Source organism: Agelaius tricolor, unplaced genomic scaffold (genome assembly GCF_023055355.1).
Source record: "Agelaius tricolor isolate 1412-34295 unplaced genomic scaffold, bAgeTri1.0.p SCAF_4, whole genome shotgun sequence".
In the NCBI taxonomy this organism is placed as follows: Eukaryota; Metazoa; Chordata; class Aves; order Passeriformes; family Icteridae; genus Agelaius; species Agelaius tricolor.
Genome location: NW_027269264.1, coordinates 49,954,688 through 49,974,415, shown reverse-complemented (window position 1 = coordinate 49,974,415; position 19,728 = coordinate 49,954,688). Strand labels below are relative to the sequence as shown.

At 58.2% G+C, this 19,728-nt stretch overlaps 1 protein-coding gene across 1 annotated transcript; it reads right to left on the bottom strand.

Moving 5' to 3' along the window:
• ARID3C (AT-rich interaction domain 3C) lies at positions 1–19,161 on the bottom strand. The gene is made up of 8 exons (XM_071425973.1): positions 19,123–19,161; positions 18,154–18,483; positions 6,561–6,639; positions 2,738–2,921; positions 2,289–2,533; positions 1,725–1,994; positions 1,484–1,573; positions 1–692 (listed from the first exon to the last, which is right to left on the bottom strand). The coding sequence occupies exons 1-8, from the start codon at positions 19,159–19,161 to the stop codon at positions 550–552; spliced, it is 1,380 nt and encodes a 459-aa protein (XP_071282074.1). The 3' UTR covers positions 1–549.
• Positions 19,162–19,728: the final 567 nt, after the last annotated feature.

Here is a 19,728-nt window from a genome sequence, read left to right as displayed (position 1 = left end):
CAGTGGGTAGGGGGTGCAGTATGTGTATCGGGGCTGCAGCGTATAGGGGCTACAATTTATAGGGGCATATCGTGCCTGCAGTGTTTGCACAGAGGGTGTGTATGGAGAGGCAGCGTGGGCACCAAGGGTGTGTGCAGGGGATACAGTGTATGCATTGAGGGGTGTACAGGGGCAGCAGTGCGTGCAGCGAGGTGGGTTAGGGGCTGCAGGATGTAGGGGATGCAGCATGCAGGTCCCGGGGGTCCCCCAGGCATCAGGGCAGCAGGAGATGTATGGGAGGGTCACCTGGGGGTGGTGCCTTGGGAAGGAATATGGGTGGGTGTCTGGGGGTGTGTGTGTGTGTGTGTGTGTGTCAGAGGGCACGCGTGGGGATAAGGGATGAAAGGGTCCGCGTGGGTGTTCACAGCCTTGCATGGACACAGCTCAGTATTGCAGCAAGAGACACCTTTGGGTCCCCCATCCCACACTGGTGGTCCAGCTGGGTCCCACAGCTCAGCCCCCCGGACTCTGGGCACTCCCAGCTGTTTTCAGGGTGGGGGCACATCTGCCTTACAGCGAGGTGCTAGTGGGAGTGTGGCTTTGAGAGGAGGCTGGGAGCAGGGGGTTTGGGGCTGGCATGGGATTTGGACGGGTCTGGGTGCTCCCTCCACCAGGTGCCAGGGTGGCTGAGGGCCGGCGAGCAAACAGGACACCTGGGGGACAAGAACAAGCATGTTAGGGCAGCCCAGGGTTGGAGAATCGACTCACCTGGCTCCACGCACCCAGGCTGGGGAGAGCGGGATGAAGACTCATAGGGGCTTCAGCCCCCTTTCATCACTTGTGGTGTCTCCCCCAACCCAGTCATCCTTGCCTGTGTGGGACAGCCTGTGGGATGGCCCAGGGCCCATTTGGCTGGCAGCCCCTCATGAGGCTTAGCCCTGACCTTTCCTGCTCATTAAATATTTAAGTTCTGAAGGCAAAGCCATTGATTTTAATTGTGGGGTGTCTCAGCAGGACAGGCATGGATCTGGGGAGCATGGGATGGGGATCTGGGGTGCACCACAAAGGATCCTCTGCTCCACCAAAACACCCCAACATCTTTCCCTGCACCATGTTCTGCAATCAGCCAAGTCCCACACCCAGCCAGAGACCCTCTGGGCACAAAAGCTTTGGGCTGACCACAAATCCAAGCCCTGCCTTTGGGACCCTGGGGTGTGGAATGACCTTAGGTGCGGGGTCACTTCTCAGCCAGAGTCTGTCCATCTGTCCATCTATTCACCCCCCCACTTTAGCCCTTCATCACTAGCACCTGCTTTGGGCCAATTTCCATCCTTGTCAACCCCCTCCTCCTCCTGCCCCCTCTCCCCAAGCCCTGCCACTTCATTACGATGGATTTTATAGTAAAGACATCAGATTGAAGGAAGGACTTGCTGGCCAGGCAGTGGCTATAAGTTATTGGATTTCCCGGCCGCAATTACACGGGCCAAGCGGCCCTTCTATTTACCTGTGTAGACAACTCCATTTATTTCTATTGACATGTTGATACTGCTAATGCTGTTGGTGGACAGGTTCAATGCGGTCTCCTGTCTGTCATCTGGGGAAAGGAAATACCAATATGAGAGTTAAGCGAAACAGAAACAAGAACCTGTCCGAGACAGATAAGCCAGGACGCAGTCCCTATGGGCATCCACACTCCTCTCCAGTGGATGCTGCTGCTGCCACCTTGGGTTGTTGCATCTCTTTACCTCGGTTGGAGATCTTGATGTTCATGGGGAACTGGGAGGCCATGGCCAGGAGGTTGTGCTGAAGTGCATGTTGCACCAGCCGCTGCTGCTCCTCTGCTGTCAGGGCCACTCTCTTCTCTGGGGGCTCCCCTGTCTCCAGCTTCTCCCGCAGCTGCTCCAGCACCACTGCCTGTGAGGCAGCTGCTGCTTGGGCTGCTGTGAGATGGTGGCTGGCCAGTCCCACCGGGATAGCGATGCGCCCCGGCACTGATGCTGCCAGCATTCCATCCTCTGCAATGACCAAGAGAGCTTAGTGGGTCCCTCATCACCACCCCACCTCACCATCCCCAGCGGTGCCAACTCCACCCCACCAGCAATGGGGCAGGGCAGGCCACCCCTCCCAACATCTGAGCTTGCTCCTTCTCCAAAGCCAGGGAAAATACACTGGTTTCAACTCTCTGAAAGGGACTAAAAGAACAACATTGTTCCTATTTTCCCTCAGCAAAAAAAGGTCAAGAGCAGACAGGGAAACATCCCTGCTGCTGCAGCAGTGTCCATCTCTGGGAAGATGGGATCCTCACCCACCTTTCTTAACGCTGTGCACTTGGCTGAGCTGGCCACAGCTGTGAGTGGAGATGCTAAGAGCTGGCAGAGGCATTTTGGGGGCGCCCAGCAGGGTTGGGGTGCTGGCTGGCGAGTAGTTGAAGAGTGCTGTGCCAAAAGTCTGCCTGCGCCCCTCCCTACGGTTGCTGTCGATGGCAGCTTGGAGCTCTCCGGGAGAGCTGAGCGCCCGCTTCTCACATTCGTAGGGATACAGGTACTTCATGTATCTGCACAGGGAGAGAGCCAGGGGGAGATCCACAGCTGTGCACCTCCCAGCCAGCCCCGTGCTGAGCAAAGAGCCCTTGGGAAAGAGCAGAGCCCTCCAACCACCTTTGTGGTACTCCATGTCCGACCCCATCCAGGGCTCTGGGACATCTGAGCAGGTGTCCCAGGAGCAATGTTCCCCACCTGCCATGCCGCCAGGCACTCACTGTGTGCGGAGGGTGAAGGCAGCACTGGTGATGGAGGTAGGTAGGTTGAGACCCTTGGTGATCTCCCGCCAGATCTTCTTGTTGATGACTTCGACCAGGCCACCCTTGTCTGTCACCAGCTGGTACAGTGTGTACAGGTCCAGCACTTGCTTGGCCATGATGGGGATGCGGTTCACTGGTGTTCCTTCCAGAGGCACACAGGGGACACAAGAGGGTGTGGGGGGCTGCCCACAAGGCCCTTTGCACCTGGGATCACAGCCCCCACCCTCTCCCCACTGCCACTGCAGGTATCCACAATGGGAAGCGCATCTCTCCATGCCCAGGTGAGCACCCATGGGCACCTGGGGTGCAGGTAGGACTCCAGGGTGCCTGGGAGAGTGGCACCCCAGCATGCTGGCACAGGGTCACCTTTGATGGAGCTGTCAGTGCAGCTGGGTATGCTCTCTGGGATATGGATCCTCAGTGGGATGGGCAAAGTACCCCCTCCAGATACCCTTAGATAAGGTTGTCTCCCTACAATTCTCAGAGCTATCTGTACAGCACCAATCTATGAAATCTCTCAGAGCATCCTAGAATGATTCACTCTGTAATGCTCTTTCAGAGCTCCATAAAGAGAGACTCCATCTACACTTTAAAAAGAGACCCATCCTGTAACCTTTCTGTAGAGGGATGACCCTCACAACCCTTCTGGGAGGACTCACCCTACTATTTCTCTAAGGAGAGGTTTTCTCTTCCAGCTCCAGACTCTTTCAAAGAGTTCCTGAAAAACCTCTTAACCCTACAGATTGCCCCAGAAGTTTCCTCTGCTTAAAGGACTTTAGTGCCCTGCTTCAAGAAACCTGACCCCAAATCCTCTTCAACTGCTCTCAGCAGAGACCCTGACCCCTGGTGCACCACCATCACCCTCCTTTACAAGGCAATGGGGCAAGGGAACGTGGGTGCACCAGGGTTCTGTGAGCCCAGTATAGATCCGCATGGTCTCCACAGCCACCAAGTCTGCCTAAAATCCCCTCCCCACCTTCTCAGCACCCCCAGAAAACCTCACAGCCTTGCTGTGCTCCATGCCTCCTTGGGATGACGGTCTGGGCATTTGCTGGAAGCTGGGCAGAGGATGGTCTGGGTATTTGCTGGAAGCTGGGCAGAGGAGGGACAAACATCACATCCTGTTCCACCCTGTCCCATCCTGTGCCATTCCAGCCTCTATTTATTCCTCCTGTGAGGTGGCGGGGCACAGGCAGTATTGGAAAGCCATCCATTTGGCCGAGGGAGGCTGTCAGGACTGCGCTTTGCCCCTCAAACGAAGCCGTCATTCACCGCCATCCTCCAGCATCCCTAATTTATGGCCCTGATATTGGCTTGGCTTCTTCACATAAGCCTGAAAAATGAGCTCTTTTTATTCTTTTACTGAGTTCATTTAACTTTTTTTTTGTGTGTGTCTGTGTTGTTCACCAGGTCGGGAAGGGGGAGAGGAGTTTATCCTCTTGGGAGAAAGGCAGAGATATTGACTTGACATCTGCTGTCAGCAGCTCGCCAGCTCTGCTCGGGGCTGCTGGCACAAGACCCATCACCTCGGGGGGCCAGTTTGAGGGCTCTTCCTCACCCCCAAACAGTGAGTTTTCAGGGTCTCAGCCCCTAGCCAATGGCCTATAGATCTCTCTTCTCCCATCTCCAGCCTTGGCGGCTTATGAACGTGCCTCACCATTAATCTCAGGGATGTGTGGGGCGTGCGGCCAATGCCTGTCCCACTGACAAAGGCACCTGTCTGCATCCCCACAGAGTGATGGCCCTAGCCACAGCCAGGGCAAAGGGCACAAAAGCCTAGGGAGGTGTTGCAGCAATTGTGGGGCTGCAATTAGCACCTTGACTGATTAATAGCCCCGTATTATCAGAAGGGCACTCAGCTTGGTGGTGAAATGGGGGGCGGCTGGCAGACCCCAGTAAGCAAATGCAGAAATAGCCCCCTTCTGTCCCTGATTACTGCCTTTGAGATGCCATAGAAATTGGGGCATGGCCATGAGCTGCCCCACTGCCTGTGTCTGATGGTGGTGGTGGCACGGCCTCCATGAGCCACCAGGGCCAGCTGTGCCCTTGTGCCATGAGGTGGCCTCAGAAGGTCTGCCCCCCAACCCATTCTTCAGCCCTACAAATCTCCCACTCTGCTGACAAATGTCAGTGCTGATATTGTCCTGACAGACAGCTGGTGGGATGCAGTCTCTTTCAGCAGGGCTCACTCTGTGAACATCAATCCCTCCTGGAGACCTTGCAGACACAGCCTGGGTGTCACAGTCCCCTGCCCATGCACCTCTGGGTGCCCCAGCTGCACCTGCACCTGCAGTGGTTCTCAGGTGCTGCTTCTTACCCAGCTCTTGATGACCCCTGGGATGCTGTCCTTGCCCCTCAGTCTTCTGTCCCCTTTCTCTTGGGTATCCCAGTCCAAAATCCCTGTCTCTTCCAAAAGGTTCATGGACACCAATCCCTGCACACCTGCACCTATGCACCCACACCCTGCCTCCCCTCCGAGTGGATGGCACCCACTCAGGGGGAGGCAGGACAGAAGGGATGGAGGGCACAGGAGTGGGACATCCAGACGCAGAGGGATGTGGAGCAGCACTGTCAGGGAAGCATTAGGCTCCCTCCCTCATCCCCACACCAGCAGGCACTTACTTAATTAGCCCCGGCCCCAATAGCGAGGGAGTTAATTAGCTCTGGAGAGAGAGATAATGAAGCTGCAGAACAGCCCATGAATCTTGTAGCTGATGGATGCTGGAGGGCCGAGGTAGTGCGGATGCTCCCACTCACTCCCCACAGCTGTGCACCAGGGCCAGGGGGCACCCATGGGGCAGTACCCAGCCCACCCACAGCCTACAGCAGGCCCCAGCATAGGCTGGGGGGCTGCAGCCCTCCAGCCGTGCCAGCCACTCACCACACACCCGTGACTGCAACAAGTATGTGGTGTCCCAGCCCAACCCAGAAGTCAATCTCTGCAGCCCCACAGCCAGGTGGGGACCCTCACCACTCTTCCAATGGTCAGGGCATGCAGGCGACTGCCCCCTCTGCCCTCTCTCGCCCCATGCACAGCCAGCCCCAAAGCTCCTGCACCCCCCTCAGCCTTTCCCTGTTAATTAGCTCGGCATTAACCTCTGCCTGGGGTTTACTGGCTATCGAGCGGCTTGTTCATTAATCCACACACCAGCAAAAGGCTCTAATTAATACGGCCGGCCACACGCCCGCGCTCGGCAACTTTTAATTGTCGCAGGCCCCGGCCAGGGAGGGCGAAGGTTAAAGCATTTATCGAGTCCCCAGGAGCCGGCTCGGCTCCCCATGCCGATAGCAAAGATTTCCGATGAGGATGGGTTGGCTGGCGAGCCCTTAACCCCTGGGTGCCCGGCGCTGCCCGGAGTGCCGGCCCCACACCGGCAAATCACAGGCATCGCTGAGAGATGCTGATGGTGGGCATCCTCACCAGGCGCTGCTAACAGGGAGCCCTAAAGGCACTGCCAAGGGCATTCCCACCGGGCATCCCTAAAACGTCCTGAAAACTGCTAATGGGCTTCATTAAGTGGTGTTGCTAATGCTTGTCACCAAGGGGGTACGTCCCCCACCAGGTGTTTCCAGCGGGCATCCCTGCTGGGCATCGATAATGGGATATCTGGGACAGCTGCCCCAGCTTGGGGTTCGGGGGGAGGCCCAGGGGGAGCACCACAACACCTGCCTGAGGGATTTGCAGAGACCTGGAGCAGCTCAGAGCCAGAGAGCAACACACCATGACCCCCCACCAGCAGCCGAGGCAGGGGTGGCAGTGGCACCCACCCCAGCCACCCACCTTTACCTCTCTTCTGCATGAAGCCAAAGAGGTCATCCAAGAATTCCTTGCGTTTCGGGTCCTCATCCAGTTCATAGAGCTGGAGGCAGGAGAGAGAGAGGGGTCAGTGCTTCCAGCACATGCAGGTGAGAATGGAGAGGGGAGCAGTGCCTGGGGCTGAGCACTGCCTGTGCCAGAACCTGGCATCACCCCTGGCCCCACCTGCCTGCCCTGCCAGCAACAAGAGGCTCTCTGTGCACCCCTAACAGAATCCCCTGACACATCCTCTTCCTGGGTGTGGGCTCTCCCTGTGCCTCGGGTCTGGCACGGGCTCCCCACAGACCAATGACTATTCTGAATCTTTGCTGCAGAGATGCTGGGTCTGTGCCTCAGTTTGTCCTGCCCCTCACCCTCTTACATGCAAGAATCACAGCCCATAGGCATCAGCAAACCCCAAGCCCCAGAGAGGAGCCCGGGATCAGGATGCTCAGCTCTGCTCTGGCACTGCCAAGTGTTGGTGTTCCCCAAGTCCCAGCATGGGATCAGCATCCTCATTCCCCACAGGGACACAGGCCCACCTGAACAGTGGGGGATGATCCCATCCTGGGGAAGGAAAAGTTGGCTTGACCATACCACTGGGTACAATCAAGAGAGGTGCAAGTGCCGGGGCCGCCATGTGCCCAGGATTGCACAGACACAAACATGTGGCTGTGAGGACACTATGGTGGATGGTCTGGACACACGGACACAGCCTGAGCTGAGGGACAGCACTGGGAAGGTGAGTGGAGCCCCTACATCAGGGACACCAAGTGCTGGCTCCCTGTGAAAGTCCGGGCTCGCCTGATTCCAGCACAGCGCCTGAGTGACCATGACAAATTGGAGCCTGCCAGATCGATGGCCCAGCAGTAAAAGTCAGAGCACATGAAGGAAAAATTAGCACCAATCGAAGACACTATAGACACCAATTCCTCCCAGCAAGCCCGGCAAGAATTTAAAGCCATTGAAAAGAAACAAAACTCAGCAGTCCAGAATGGATTTCCAAAACGTATACAAAGAAATGCAAGCTGGAAAACAAAGTCAGGCACAAAATAGAGTCGTTTAAAAAACAATTGTGCTGGGAAAGGCCGTTAAAAAACAATAGAAAGGGAGCACACCCCCGCTCCACACAGAACATCATTCACCAGACAGATAAAGGGAGCTGCGCTTAAGGGTCGTCAGGCTGCAGGCACACGGGGATGTGGGGATGGGGGTGGATGCCACGGGGACACATGAATTCAGAGATACAGGAATGTACGGATGTGGATCTGCAGGGATTCAGGGGACACGGGGATGGGGTGATGCAGGGATGGAATCAGAAAACATGAATACGGGGATATGAGAATGTAGGGATGTGGGGTGTAGAGACTTTGAGGACATGGAGATGTAGGATATAGGGATGGGGGAATGTGGGGACCTACAGGGACGTGAGGATGCTTCTACAGACCCCATGGTTCCCACCACTGAATAGACACACCTAACTCAGTCCCTAGTCTAACTCAGGTGCCTGTCCCTTGTCAGACAGAGCGGTGTTAACTGACTGTCCCTAACTTGTCTAGGGGTACAACTCCCAGACTCTCACCCTGCTCACAGGTGCTGACTGCCTGGCTCCATGGAGCTCCTTCTGCACTGCTTCCCCACTCTCTGGATCCCACTTACCTATCCCCTCCTTGCAGCTGGGTGCTCTTGGAGTGCCCTGACCCCAGTACTGTGTCCCTCTTCACCGCAGTCTTCCCTTCCTCACTCCCTATCGCCTGCTCTTTTCCAGGAGGTCCCTGAACCATTGATTGCACTAACTAGGTCAGGCTCTGAGCAGAGCTCCAGGAGGCTGCTTTGATTTCTGCCCCAGGAAGGCTGTGTCAGCCAAGCTTTGCCAGCATTTTTCTGCCTGTCCCTGCCTCTGGAAGGCCTCCACACCAAGTGCTTTGACATCCCCTGACATCTGGCTTGTCAAGGCAGGGGCAAACCCCCAGAATTGGCAACTACCACTCATCCCACTGCAAGGTGAAGCCATGGCCTTCCTGAGGGTCGCCTAGTGCATGGGCTTCAGCACCCACACACCTCTTCCCTGGGTGCCACTCATGTTTTTCCTCCCATGGATGCAGGCGGGATCCCCCCTAGAGCGGGCTGCTACTGACTCCAGCCCCCAAAACAGGTGTGACCACCAAGGGCCAGGTTCTATTTTTCCACTGTTTATTAACCTCTAACCTTTTATCTGTGGGACACTGAGATGCAAAAACACATTACATCAAACGGGGAGCAAAGGTCAGCTTTTAAGTGGAGATGAGAGCAGAGCTGAGTAACTGGGGACAAGCTGGCATGGCCCCTGGGTACGCCTGGGATGCACGGGGTGTTCCATGGGGTTTGGGGATGCCCAGGCTAGAGAAGAGGTCTCCTGGGTCACATACAGTTGCTGTGCAGGGACACATGCCTCACCTGGGTGTGCATAACCCCATATGGGCTGCCACAATCCCACGAGGGTGCACAAGCCCATGTGAGCATAGACAACCCTACACAACAACACCTGAGCTTGCACAACCCCACAGGTGTGCACAGCCTTGTGTGGGTCCACACAATGCCACAGGAGTGTGCACAGCCCCTTGTGGGCATTGCACAGCTCCACATAAGCAAAAGCACAACCCTTTACAGGGACACAGATCCCTCTAGTGCCACACAGAAGGTGGAATGGGTATGTACAATCCTGCACAACCTTGCATTGGTGTGCACAGCCCTTCAGGGACACACAGAACATCACAGGAGAGTGCAAAAGCCTGTGGTGCACATGCACACACAACCCACAGGGGCAAAAATCCCTACACAGGCACACACAGCCACGTCTGGAAGTGCACAGCCTCCCACGGGCAGGTGCAGCAGTCTGGTGTGTGCCCAGACTTCCATGGGCACACTCCAGACTGCAGGAGCATCCACAACCCCATACACACATCATGGGCACGCAATCCAAATGTGCACGCACAGCCCAGATGGAACATGCACGTTGCTGTACGTGCACCCACAACCCAAGACTGGAACACACAACACCAGACAGGCATTCACAACCCCATGTATACATGCACAATTCTGGACAGGCACTCACAACCCCGGAGGGGAATGTACAACCCCAGAACGGAACACACAACTCTAGACAGGCATGCACAACCCTGACAGCACACACAAATCCCAGCTGGGCATGCACAGCCCCAAATGGGCAAACAGAGCCCCATACATGCGTGCACAACCCCAAACAGACACACACAACCCCATATATGCACACACAAACCCTGTACGTGCATCCACAACCCCAGATGGGCACACGGAGCCCCAAACAGGAACACAGAACCCCAGAAGGGGATTTACAGTCCCACACATGCCTGCACAACCCCAGACAGGCACTCCACATGGATGGGCACCCCTGACCCTGCAAGGCACACGCTGCCCCAGAGCATCCCCCTGCCACATGCCTTGGAGCAGTGGTCTGAGCCTTGCCCAGGGGCAGTTGTGCAACACAAGCAGCGGCTCCTGCTTGTGGTGACCTATGAGCAAGGACCCTTTTAATCGTGTTTGTATTGATATAATTAGTAACTCATTTAACGCCATCGATGTAACTATATTCCTCTATAAACGGAAGTATTAAACTGTCAAGCCCTGGGATCAATATGCCGCCGGTGTGCAGCGCAGCCAGGCTCTGCCAGCCTCGGGGACCCATCCATGCTTGGCCACCCCACTGGCCTTGGGACCCCACCCGCACCCCAGCTCCACCTGGCCCTGCTGGCCTGGGCGCTGGTGCAGGACTAGCTCAGTGTGTCCTCATCCCACACCCCATGCTGGGTGTAGCTCTGGGACCTGCTCCCTCCTGTCATCCCATTGCCATGGCGACATCTATATTCCTTAAGGGATGGGGATAACGGGGCTTGTCAGGCAGGTTAAAGGTCAGTGGGTCGAACATGGTTTATTAACAGGATGTGAATAGGCCTTGTGCTTCCTCCTCCTCCTCCTCCCCACGATTAAGTAACATTGTTAACACCACTCATTCACCCAGGACATGACTTTCCTGGAGCCAGGAGGGCTTCTAGAGATGAAGCTTGGGTCCCTGAGACCCCTTAGCCTATCTGACACACTAGACAAGAGGATCAGGATCCACCATCACATCAGGATGTGATGAGGTGCTAAGCCACCTGCCAGGCACTTCAGCTTTCCCTGTGTGAGTCCCCACACACCTGCCAAGCACTTCAGCTTGCCCTGGTGAGTCCCCCCCACCCTGGGCCCTGCTGGCAAGAGAAATGATCTCAGTGAGACCCCCACAGTCCCTGCCCAGCTGCCACCTCCTGCTGGCAGCGAGGGCTCAGATCAGCAGCCAGGATTTAATCCACTTAATATGAGCTGTATCGATCCTAGACCCTGCTCAGCTCCCCCCCACCATGCAAACCCCCCAACCCTGAGCTGCTTAATATCTACCACATTGATTAGCCACACTGCTAATTTTTCCATCTGGCCACTGTTCACGCAGCACACCCAGGTAATGCTCACCTCCCTGCACCCCCCAGCCACACACCACGGGTGGCTGACTGCTGATGCACTGTTTTGGAGTCACTGCACCTCTCCAGAGCTCGACTGCTGCCTCTGAGATCCTTCCCGAGGAGGATGGTTGGTGCAGAACTAAGCACCCAGACACTGGTGTGTCCTCCCCTGTGCCCTGCTGGTATGCCTCAGTTTACCCTGCAGATAATCATTCCCAGTCAAGGCACAGCCCTGAGCACACCGGGGTTCAGGGATCCCAACAGTATCCACAGTTGGAGTCTTCCCTGCCATAGGGCACACACAACAAACTAAGGGTTTGTGGCTCCCTCCCCCCATCCCCATAGCCAGAGCTGGGGGGCAATTCACTCCCCGCCAGGCACAAACCACCCCCTGACCTTGCAAGCCACCACTCGCCTCTTCCACCGGTTGTTAATAAGTTAATGGTTACGGGACGGCTGTGCCGGGACGGCCGGCTGCATTCGCAGGCAGCGCTGGCTCGTGGGGGCACGCTGCTCCCCTGACGCCACAGCCCCGAGGAGTGCGGGGTGCTCACTCATCCCAACATCCCACCAACCTCAGCAGCCACCCCACTAGCGTGGCTGGACACCTCTGTGTAGAGACCTCTCCCAGCACTGTGGCTCCCCTCAAAGCCTGTCATCACGCTTAATATTTAACGGCGCTTTATAGAGCAGGCAGGTTTAATCAGCGCTGATAATGCGGCGGATCCGGCAGGTCATTAGAACCCCCCTTCCCGCCGCTGCAGCCGCTCCCGGGAGGGCTGCCTGCCTGCTGCAAACATTAACCCAGCCCCGTGCAAGCTCGGCTGGCAAGCGCTGGCCTTGGGACAGAGCCCCCCACCCACAGCCTGGCCCTGGCGTGATGTGGGGCACTCTGTGTAAGCCTTCTGCTTAACACACGCTGCAGGAGGGGAAACTGAGGCAGGGGGCGCTGGCATGGCTCCCCCACAGGCTGGAGCCAGAGGACGCACACGGTTGTGTGGAGCCACCATGGGCACCGTTCAAGGCCCCTTGTCCCATCCGGGGCTGCCCCTTGCCCCATCCGCTCCCGGCTCCCGGCTGTCCCCCACGGTCAGCCCCTTGTTACTCGTTCATGGCTGAGCAGGCAGGGAGTCAATGAGCGGATTTGTTCGGGTTAACCTCCCTGACCCATCGGCACTTGCTCCGCCACTGCCTCCCCCTCCATCCTTGCTTTCCTCTCCATGTCTGCCTCCCCCTCCATTCTTGTCCCCCTCCCCACCCCTGATCCCTCCATGGGTGACTGAAGTCATGATTCACCCTACAATCCCTTCAATCCCTTACTAGATGACTGGAGCCATGGCACCCTGTCCATGACCAGCACCACCCCAGGTGTCCCCAGGGGACACACACAGGCACCCCCATAGTACTTGTATGGATGAGCACATAGGGCATGCTCTAGCACCAGGTCTGTGCACGCACACAGCTGCTGTGGGGCTGTCTGAGTATGGGGCGCACCCACGGGGGGCTGTGTGCATGCCTGGGATGTGCATGGGCTGTTCAATCCCTCTCCCCACCATGCACCTCTGGTCCCAGCCCCTTCCTGCAACTTCTTTGACGGGGCAATGGAGAAGGAAAGGCTGGTGCCCACCTCAAACCACACCTTGTGAAAGCAACACCAGCCCCCACCTCAGCTATGTAAGAGCTGTGTGCCTGAGCAGAAAGAGCATCTGGGCCTGGTTCTCCCTCATGCCCTCCCACAGACATGGGATGTAAGCTCTGGAGCATGATGGAGCTCTGTAGGCATGATGGAGAACACAGCCTCACCAACAGAGGCAACTTCAGTGGGTGCCCAGGGGACAGGCTTCCAGAGCCCCCACATAGAGTCTGCTCAGCCTCTGCACATTCATGCACACTGCAGCTTGCTCTGCAGATGCACACGCGTGTGCATGCTCTCCTTGTGCACCCTCACCCTGGACAAACAGCCCCAGCAAGCACACTCACACAGCCCCTGTATGTGCTCCCCCTCTGCACAGACCCTGTCCATGCTTATGCATCCCTACACACTCTTCACACACACAATCCTTGTGCACATCCATCCATCCATCCATCCATCCATCCATCCATCCATCCATCCATCCATCCCCTTGAGGCCACACTCCACCACCTGAGATCCGACCTCCCCGCTGCAGACCTGCCCAGCCGGCTGGCAGCACAGGAGATTTACCTCCATTATTAACCCAATTAGTGGATTATTGGAGGCCCAAGTTGATAAGGGCGTGCATCCTCCCCAAAGACTCAACTGGTATCTGCTTACAGGGAGGCAGCTGGGGAGGGAGCTGGAAGTAGCCTCAGTGTGAGCTCCTGATGGTGCTCCTCTCCCCTCCTGAGAATACAGTGAGGGTATTCTCACACACTCAGCTAGTTTTTACACCTCCTCCTTGGAGCCCCATTCCCAAACCCTTTGGACCTCCCTCTGGAAGATAGTGTTGTGACAGCTTCTGAGGCTCTGAGCATACCATAGGCTCCAGTGGGGCCAGGAAGTGCCCTGGGGGGCAGCAATGGGAGCAGGTGCCTGGCACCACCACCACTGCTCAGCACTGTGGGCTGGGCAAGAGGTGGCCTTGGAGGGGGCTTAGCCCTCAAACCCTGCCTCAAGGGTCCATGCAATTCCAAGATTGTGACACTGGTACGGGCATGCAGATGCCTAAACACACTGGGACACCCCATGTGTGCCTGTACATGGTGTACATGGGTGTGTTCAGACTCATGTGGGCACACACACACACACACACACACACACACACACACCCACACACACCCCCACAGCCATATGGATCCATGCACACCTGCATGCTCATATGGACCCATAAACACATTCCAGCACTTCCATGGGTTCACACAAGCTCTGCATGCTCCTGTGCATCCACACAGACACACTGGGCCTCCCAAGGATTGCTACACACAGGGGCACGCAGGTGGGTCCACATACACACACGTACCTCCATGCTTACATGTGGACTTACACAGCTGCATACACTCAGTTTGGTCTGTGGGCACACAAACCCCCAGAACACCTCTGTTTGCCCTTCCAGCCACACCCCAGCAGCACCCTTGTCCTGTCCTATGCCCTCCACTGCTGCTGGGTTGCCAGAGCTGTTGGAGTTCCAGGGATTGGCACACTGACCCTTGCTGCTGATGCCACCTCCTCGCTGCAGGTGATCCCAGATTAGGGGCACAGCTCTGCTCACAGGTTTGCTGGAGAAAAGCCTCCAGGCAGACATGGATGGGGCAATGTGTCCACTTTTCCCTCCCTGATTCTGCAGTGTAACCAGAGACCCTCTAATTTAGCCCTGGGAGCCCTTGGTCCTGCCCTTAGGTTGAAGATGCACTGACGGTGAGGAGGGGACTGTGGCATGGAGACCACTACCCTCTCCTCAATGTCCCCCTCTTCAGCCACCTCCATTCCCTGAACATTCCTGACTCTATTTCCTCCATCCCCAGGGACAACACCACGGGAGAAAGCAATAGGGACAGAGATAGGAGGGAGCACACCATTCATTTTGGGATGACCCTCTGTGTCACGAGGAGGTCTTTGCCTACAGGGGCACACACACCTCCATGCTCTGAGATGCGAGTGTGCACATCACAGCTGGCAAGCCTTCCCTAAATGCATGTTAAGGACAGGTGGGTGGGTGCAAGAGGCAACTCCTGGCATCAGGGACAGGCAAGGCAGGAGGAACAGCCACTCCAGGGTTAGGCTGAGGATAATGGCAAACAGCTGCTGGCAAAACCAGCCACCCCCAAATTAACCACTGAGGCTACCAGACACTCCGGAGTTCCTAAAGGGCTGGCTGGGGCTCACCCCTGCAGCTGCTCCTGGGAAGGGAGGAAGGAGCTTCAGAGGATCCTGATCCCCCCACTCACAGATGGGTGTGAACATGCCAGAGGGGCCCTGGCAGGGAGGGCATCCTCCTGCCAGCAAACACTCTGCTAACAGAGAGCTGGATGCAAAGCCCAGATGTTTGAGTCCCTCCCACCCCAGGGAATGGAGAAGAAAGCCCTGGGTTCTGGTGCTGTTCTTCTATCACTGGAGGAAACCAGCACACCCATCCCTGTCTATATGCATGGTTTCCCTAGGGGGAAAGCTGAATTCATGGAGCTGAACTTGGCACCTGAAATACCAGGCTCTTACCCGTGCCCTCCAAGTCAAACATAATGCAGCACCACAGAATCAAAACCCGGAGGCACCCCAGCCCTTGGGGAAGCTGGGGTTCGTGGCTAATGCATAATCACACCCCACTTGGTACCCCCGACCTCAGGGCTGGGTCTGCCTGACAGCCCTGGGTGTGGAGACCTCCCAGACCTTTGCCCAGGTCTCTACCTATGTTGTCCTTATCAATGTACATAAACCGGCGCCGGGGGCTGATGCAAGAGGCAGGGGTGAGGGGGTCTCTCAGCCTCCTAACACTGCAGCAGCCCTCCCAGTCAGAGCAAAGGTCTCACCAGCCCCCCCTCCCCAAACCAGCACCTCAGGAAGCTCATAAAACTACAGCATACATGTGGGATATTTCCCCAAAAAGCTCCTCTGCGCAAAGCAGCATTTGCCTGTTAACCCGGTGGGTTTTGCCATAACCACCTCGTCCTCTGCTCCCATTTTTAGCACCACTGTGCTGTGTGGAAACCCTTCCCTGGCTGGTCCTGCACCAACCTCCCACCCCATCCCCATCAAGGCATCCGCCCCACTGCAGAGAGATGGGGGAAGTCTCTCTGCCCACCTTCTGCCAAACAGCCTGGATTTGGTGGTCTCTGTTCACTTAGCTGTGCCCCCATCCAGGAGGATGAGAGCAGGGACAAGCCCTGAATCCCACCCTGGGTGACAGCATGATGGTTTGGGCAGTTTGAAGCAGAGAGTCCTGGTGGGAAATACAGTTCTGGCCACTACAAGGGTCTCTCTCCACCTGCAGGACCCTCACAACCACACTGCCACTACCCCAGAGCTTTCCAGCAGACAGACACACACTGCCCCCTCACCTCCCCCACAGCATCACAGCCCAACCCCTGGGAAACCTCCAAAAGCTGAAGCACAGCCACCCTCCCTACTGAGTCCCTGCAGAGAGTGGAGAACCTGTTCCCCAGGCTGGGTGAGGCACAGCCCTGCAGCCTGGGGAAGACCCAGCAGGGACATGTCCCTCCCTGGCAGGGGTATGTCCCCTCCTGCATGATCCCAGGGGAGGGACAGGAGTGACAGCCACCCTGCAGACCCCAAAGCAAGCTGGCACCGCAGCCTGCTCCTAACTGCAGAAGGACATCCCGTTGTTCCCTGGGCTGGCTGGGACATGCCACAAGGTGGGAAACACAGGCGTGGGTCTCTGGATGAGGGGTCCATCACTTTTCCAATCAGGGTTGAAAAAACCCAAAGAGAGTAAACAAGGAACGAGCCAGGTCTCACCCTGGGAAGCTGTGGCAGGATTTATCCTGCACCCCAACCTCTCCTGTCATCCCTCTCCCACTGTTCACAACATTCCTGCCCTGCACAAGGAGCGCGGGCAGCCCCAGACAGGGGCAGGGCGGGAGGCTGAAGGACGAGAAATGCCGGGGATGCTTTCCTAGCCTCCCTGGGAGGGAGGAGCTGCTTCCCACCTCCCGGCTGACCCCGGGAACCGGACAGTCAGCCTTTTTCTGTGCAGCGGGGTGTAATGTAACACTTCCCGGACGAGCTGTTTGGCCTGTGCAGCTCACCCACCCCGGCCCTCCCCGGGCGGCTCCAAGGCAGCGCCAGGCTCTGGCAGCATCCCCGGGCACAGCCGGGGGGAATGTGCTGCCCGTGCCCTGTCTGCACCTCTGCCTGCTGCCTTGTAGGCAGGGGATGAGCCCCGGTCCCCCAAAATAACAAGGTGTTGAGCAATTTGAAACAGAAAAGGCAGCAGCACGCCCCCAAAGCAGCCAAAAGTTGGGTCCCTGCTGCTGTTCCCTTGCTCTCCTGCCAGAACCGGATGAGACCAAAGTGCCCTCGTCCTCCTGTTCCTGAGCAGCACCGTCCTAAAAAGCCACACAACAGTTGTATGACAACATTTCTGTCTGTTCTATCCCCTCACCACATCTTCCCTGTCACCCACTGTGCCTCTCTCTCCCCCACAAGGAAGCTGAGCGCACGGGGAGCACAAACCTGCCCTGGCGCTGTGCACGCTCTGCCCACACCCTTGCATGCAGAGGCACCCTGCATGCTGTGTGCAAACCAGAGCTTGCACAACACGGCTCAGATGAGATCCACACGCATTAAATACAGGGGGACTTTTCTTCCATCCTTTACTAAAGCTCCTGAAGCCCTTTCCGCATGTCCTCAGCTGCAGAAGGGTCTCCCCTACGCCCACCAGGAATGAGGGGACAGGGTGTATGTGCTACTTCCTCCATCTGTAATACACCCTGGCCCTTGCAGAGACACAAGAACTCAGCTCCATGGCTCGCCAGCTCCTTGGGGTGACCACACACCAGAGCCCTTGCCCTTTTTCATCTCTGCAAAACCCTGCGGACAGGGGTCAGCCTGTTTTACTCGTTATAGAAGGCAGCAGGATGGAGCACAGATCAGGGTGGGCACAGGGAGATGCCTGGACACTGGACACCCTATCATGATGCAGGGCCTGAGGACAGGCACAGGGGACACCGAAGTGGGGTCATGAAGCAGGGCTGAAATGGGGTTTAGTAGCAGTGAGATGGGGAGCACATAGGATGATGACAATGCCTATAGGGTGGGACAGGGCTTAGGGATAGGAGAAGTGAGGAGCATTCAGGGGGTACCCATTTAGGAAAGGATGAGGTTTGGGGGCAGTGGGCGAATACTGGTGGGGTTTCATTTGGAGCGGGATTGCAATAATGTCTGGGGGTTAATGGGAATATGGGGGATGTCCACTCAGGGTGGGTCTGGGCTGGGGCGTGGTGTTGCTCATTTAGGGTGGGATACAGACAAGGTTTGGGAGCAGTGGGGGCCATAAGGGTTGTCCTCTCAGGGAAAGCTGAACCCGAGTTTGGGGGGACACCGGGGATGCCTGCCGGGAGCAGCCGGTGCCGGGGCAGCGATGCCTCCTTACCTGCTTGAACTGCTCCTCGTAGGTCCATTCGTGGTGCGGTGGCGGCGGTGGGTCGCGGGGCTCCCCTTCTTCCTCCTCTTCCTCCTCCTCCTCCTCGTCCTCCTCCTCCTCCCCCGCAGCGGCGAGCGGCGGGCGCGGGCCGGAGGCCGGGCGGCGGCGGGGAGCGGCGGGCGGCGGCCCGGGGCCGGGGCCGAGCTCCACCGGGGGCCGTCGGGGAGCGCCGTCGGGGCCGCGGGCCAGGCGGGCCGCCTGCTGCCGCTGCAGGCTCTCCATCACCGCCGCCAAGCGCAGCCCCCCCGCCGGCCCCGGCCCCCGCGGCGGGGCGGCCGGCTGCGGGCACAGGGCACGGCCTCAGCGCTGCCTCCGGAGCCGGAGGAGGAGGAGGGAAGGGAGGAAGCATCCCCCACCCCACCCGCTCTCCCCGCCACTCCCGGGGGCCTTGCCCAAAAGTTGCCCGCGGAGCCGTCGCCGCGCCGGGCGCGGCTCCCGCCGCCGGAGGGACTTCGTCCCCCGCCGGGACCCCCGGCACCCTGCCCCGCGGGGGACCCGGCCCTCCGGTGCCACATCCCCGCTCCTCCGGGCGACGCCGTCCCCGCTCCTGCCGGACACGGGTCCGACCCCAGGAGTCTCCTTCCTCCATCCCACCCGTGTCGTGCTGGGACTCCCGCCCCAGTTCCACTGCGAACCGCGTCCTACCGAGGACCCCTTTCCTCCCCGGTCCCAACGGAGACATCCGCCCCGACGGGGAACCCTCTCCTGCAGAACCCCCACCGCCCCGTCCCCGCCGGGGACCCTGTCCCGATCCCGCCGGAAGGTCTCGCCGGGCGCCCTGTCCTCTCGGGACGCTCCTCCCGCTCCCACCGGGATCGCCGATCCCGATCCCGCTCCCTGTCCAACGCGGTGTCCCTACCCCGCTCCCGCCATGCACCCCCGCGTCGCCGGACCCCCTCCGGCCGCTCCGTCCCTCACCAGGGCGGGTTTGGCCGCCAGGCTGGGGTTTTCCACCATGCCGCCGGCTCCGAGCGCCGCCCGGGGCTCGCCCCGCCGTCCCGGGGGGCACGGCCGGCTGCTCCGCCCGGTCCCGGCCCCGGCCCGGCGCTCACATGGCGCCGCGCCCGCCGATATTTCTTTTATTCCGCAGCAGATGAGGGTGGGTGGGATTTTTCCCTCTTTTCTTTCTTTCTCTCTTTCTTCTTTTTTTTTTTTTTTTTTTTTTTTTTTTTTTTTTTTTGCAACAAGTGGCAGTCAGACAGCAACACCCCTCCCCTCTCCCATTTGCTAGCGCACGTCTAGGGAGTCACCCGGGGAGGGCTGGGCTTACGGCAGCCCCGCGGGATCGCCCCGCACCGGCCCGCCGAGAGCCGGCCCGCGGCCGCGGGAGGCAGCGGGACCCGGGCCGGGGGCGCGGCGGGCTGGGAGACCCCCAGTCTGTGTCCATGTGCTGGACGAGGGGAGTGCGTGGGGGTGTGTGCAGGCTGTGCACACACAGACTTGTGAGGAGAAGGGAGTGTGAAGGAGGGAGGGTGTGTGAGGGGTCTGTGCACACGTGTGTAGGAGGGTGCTGCATCCATCGCG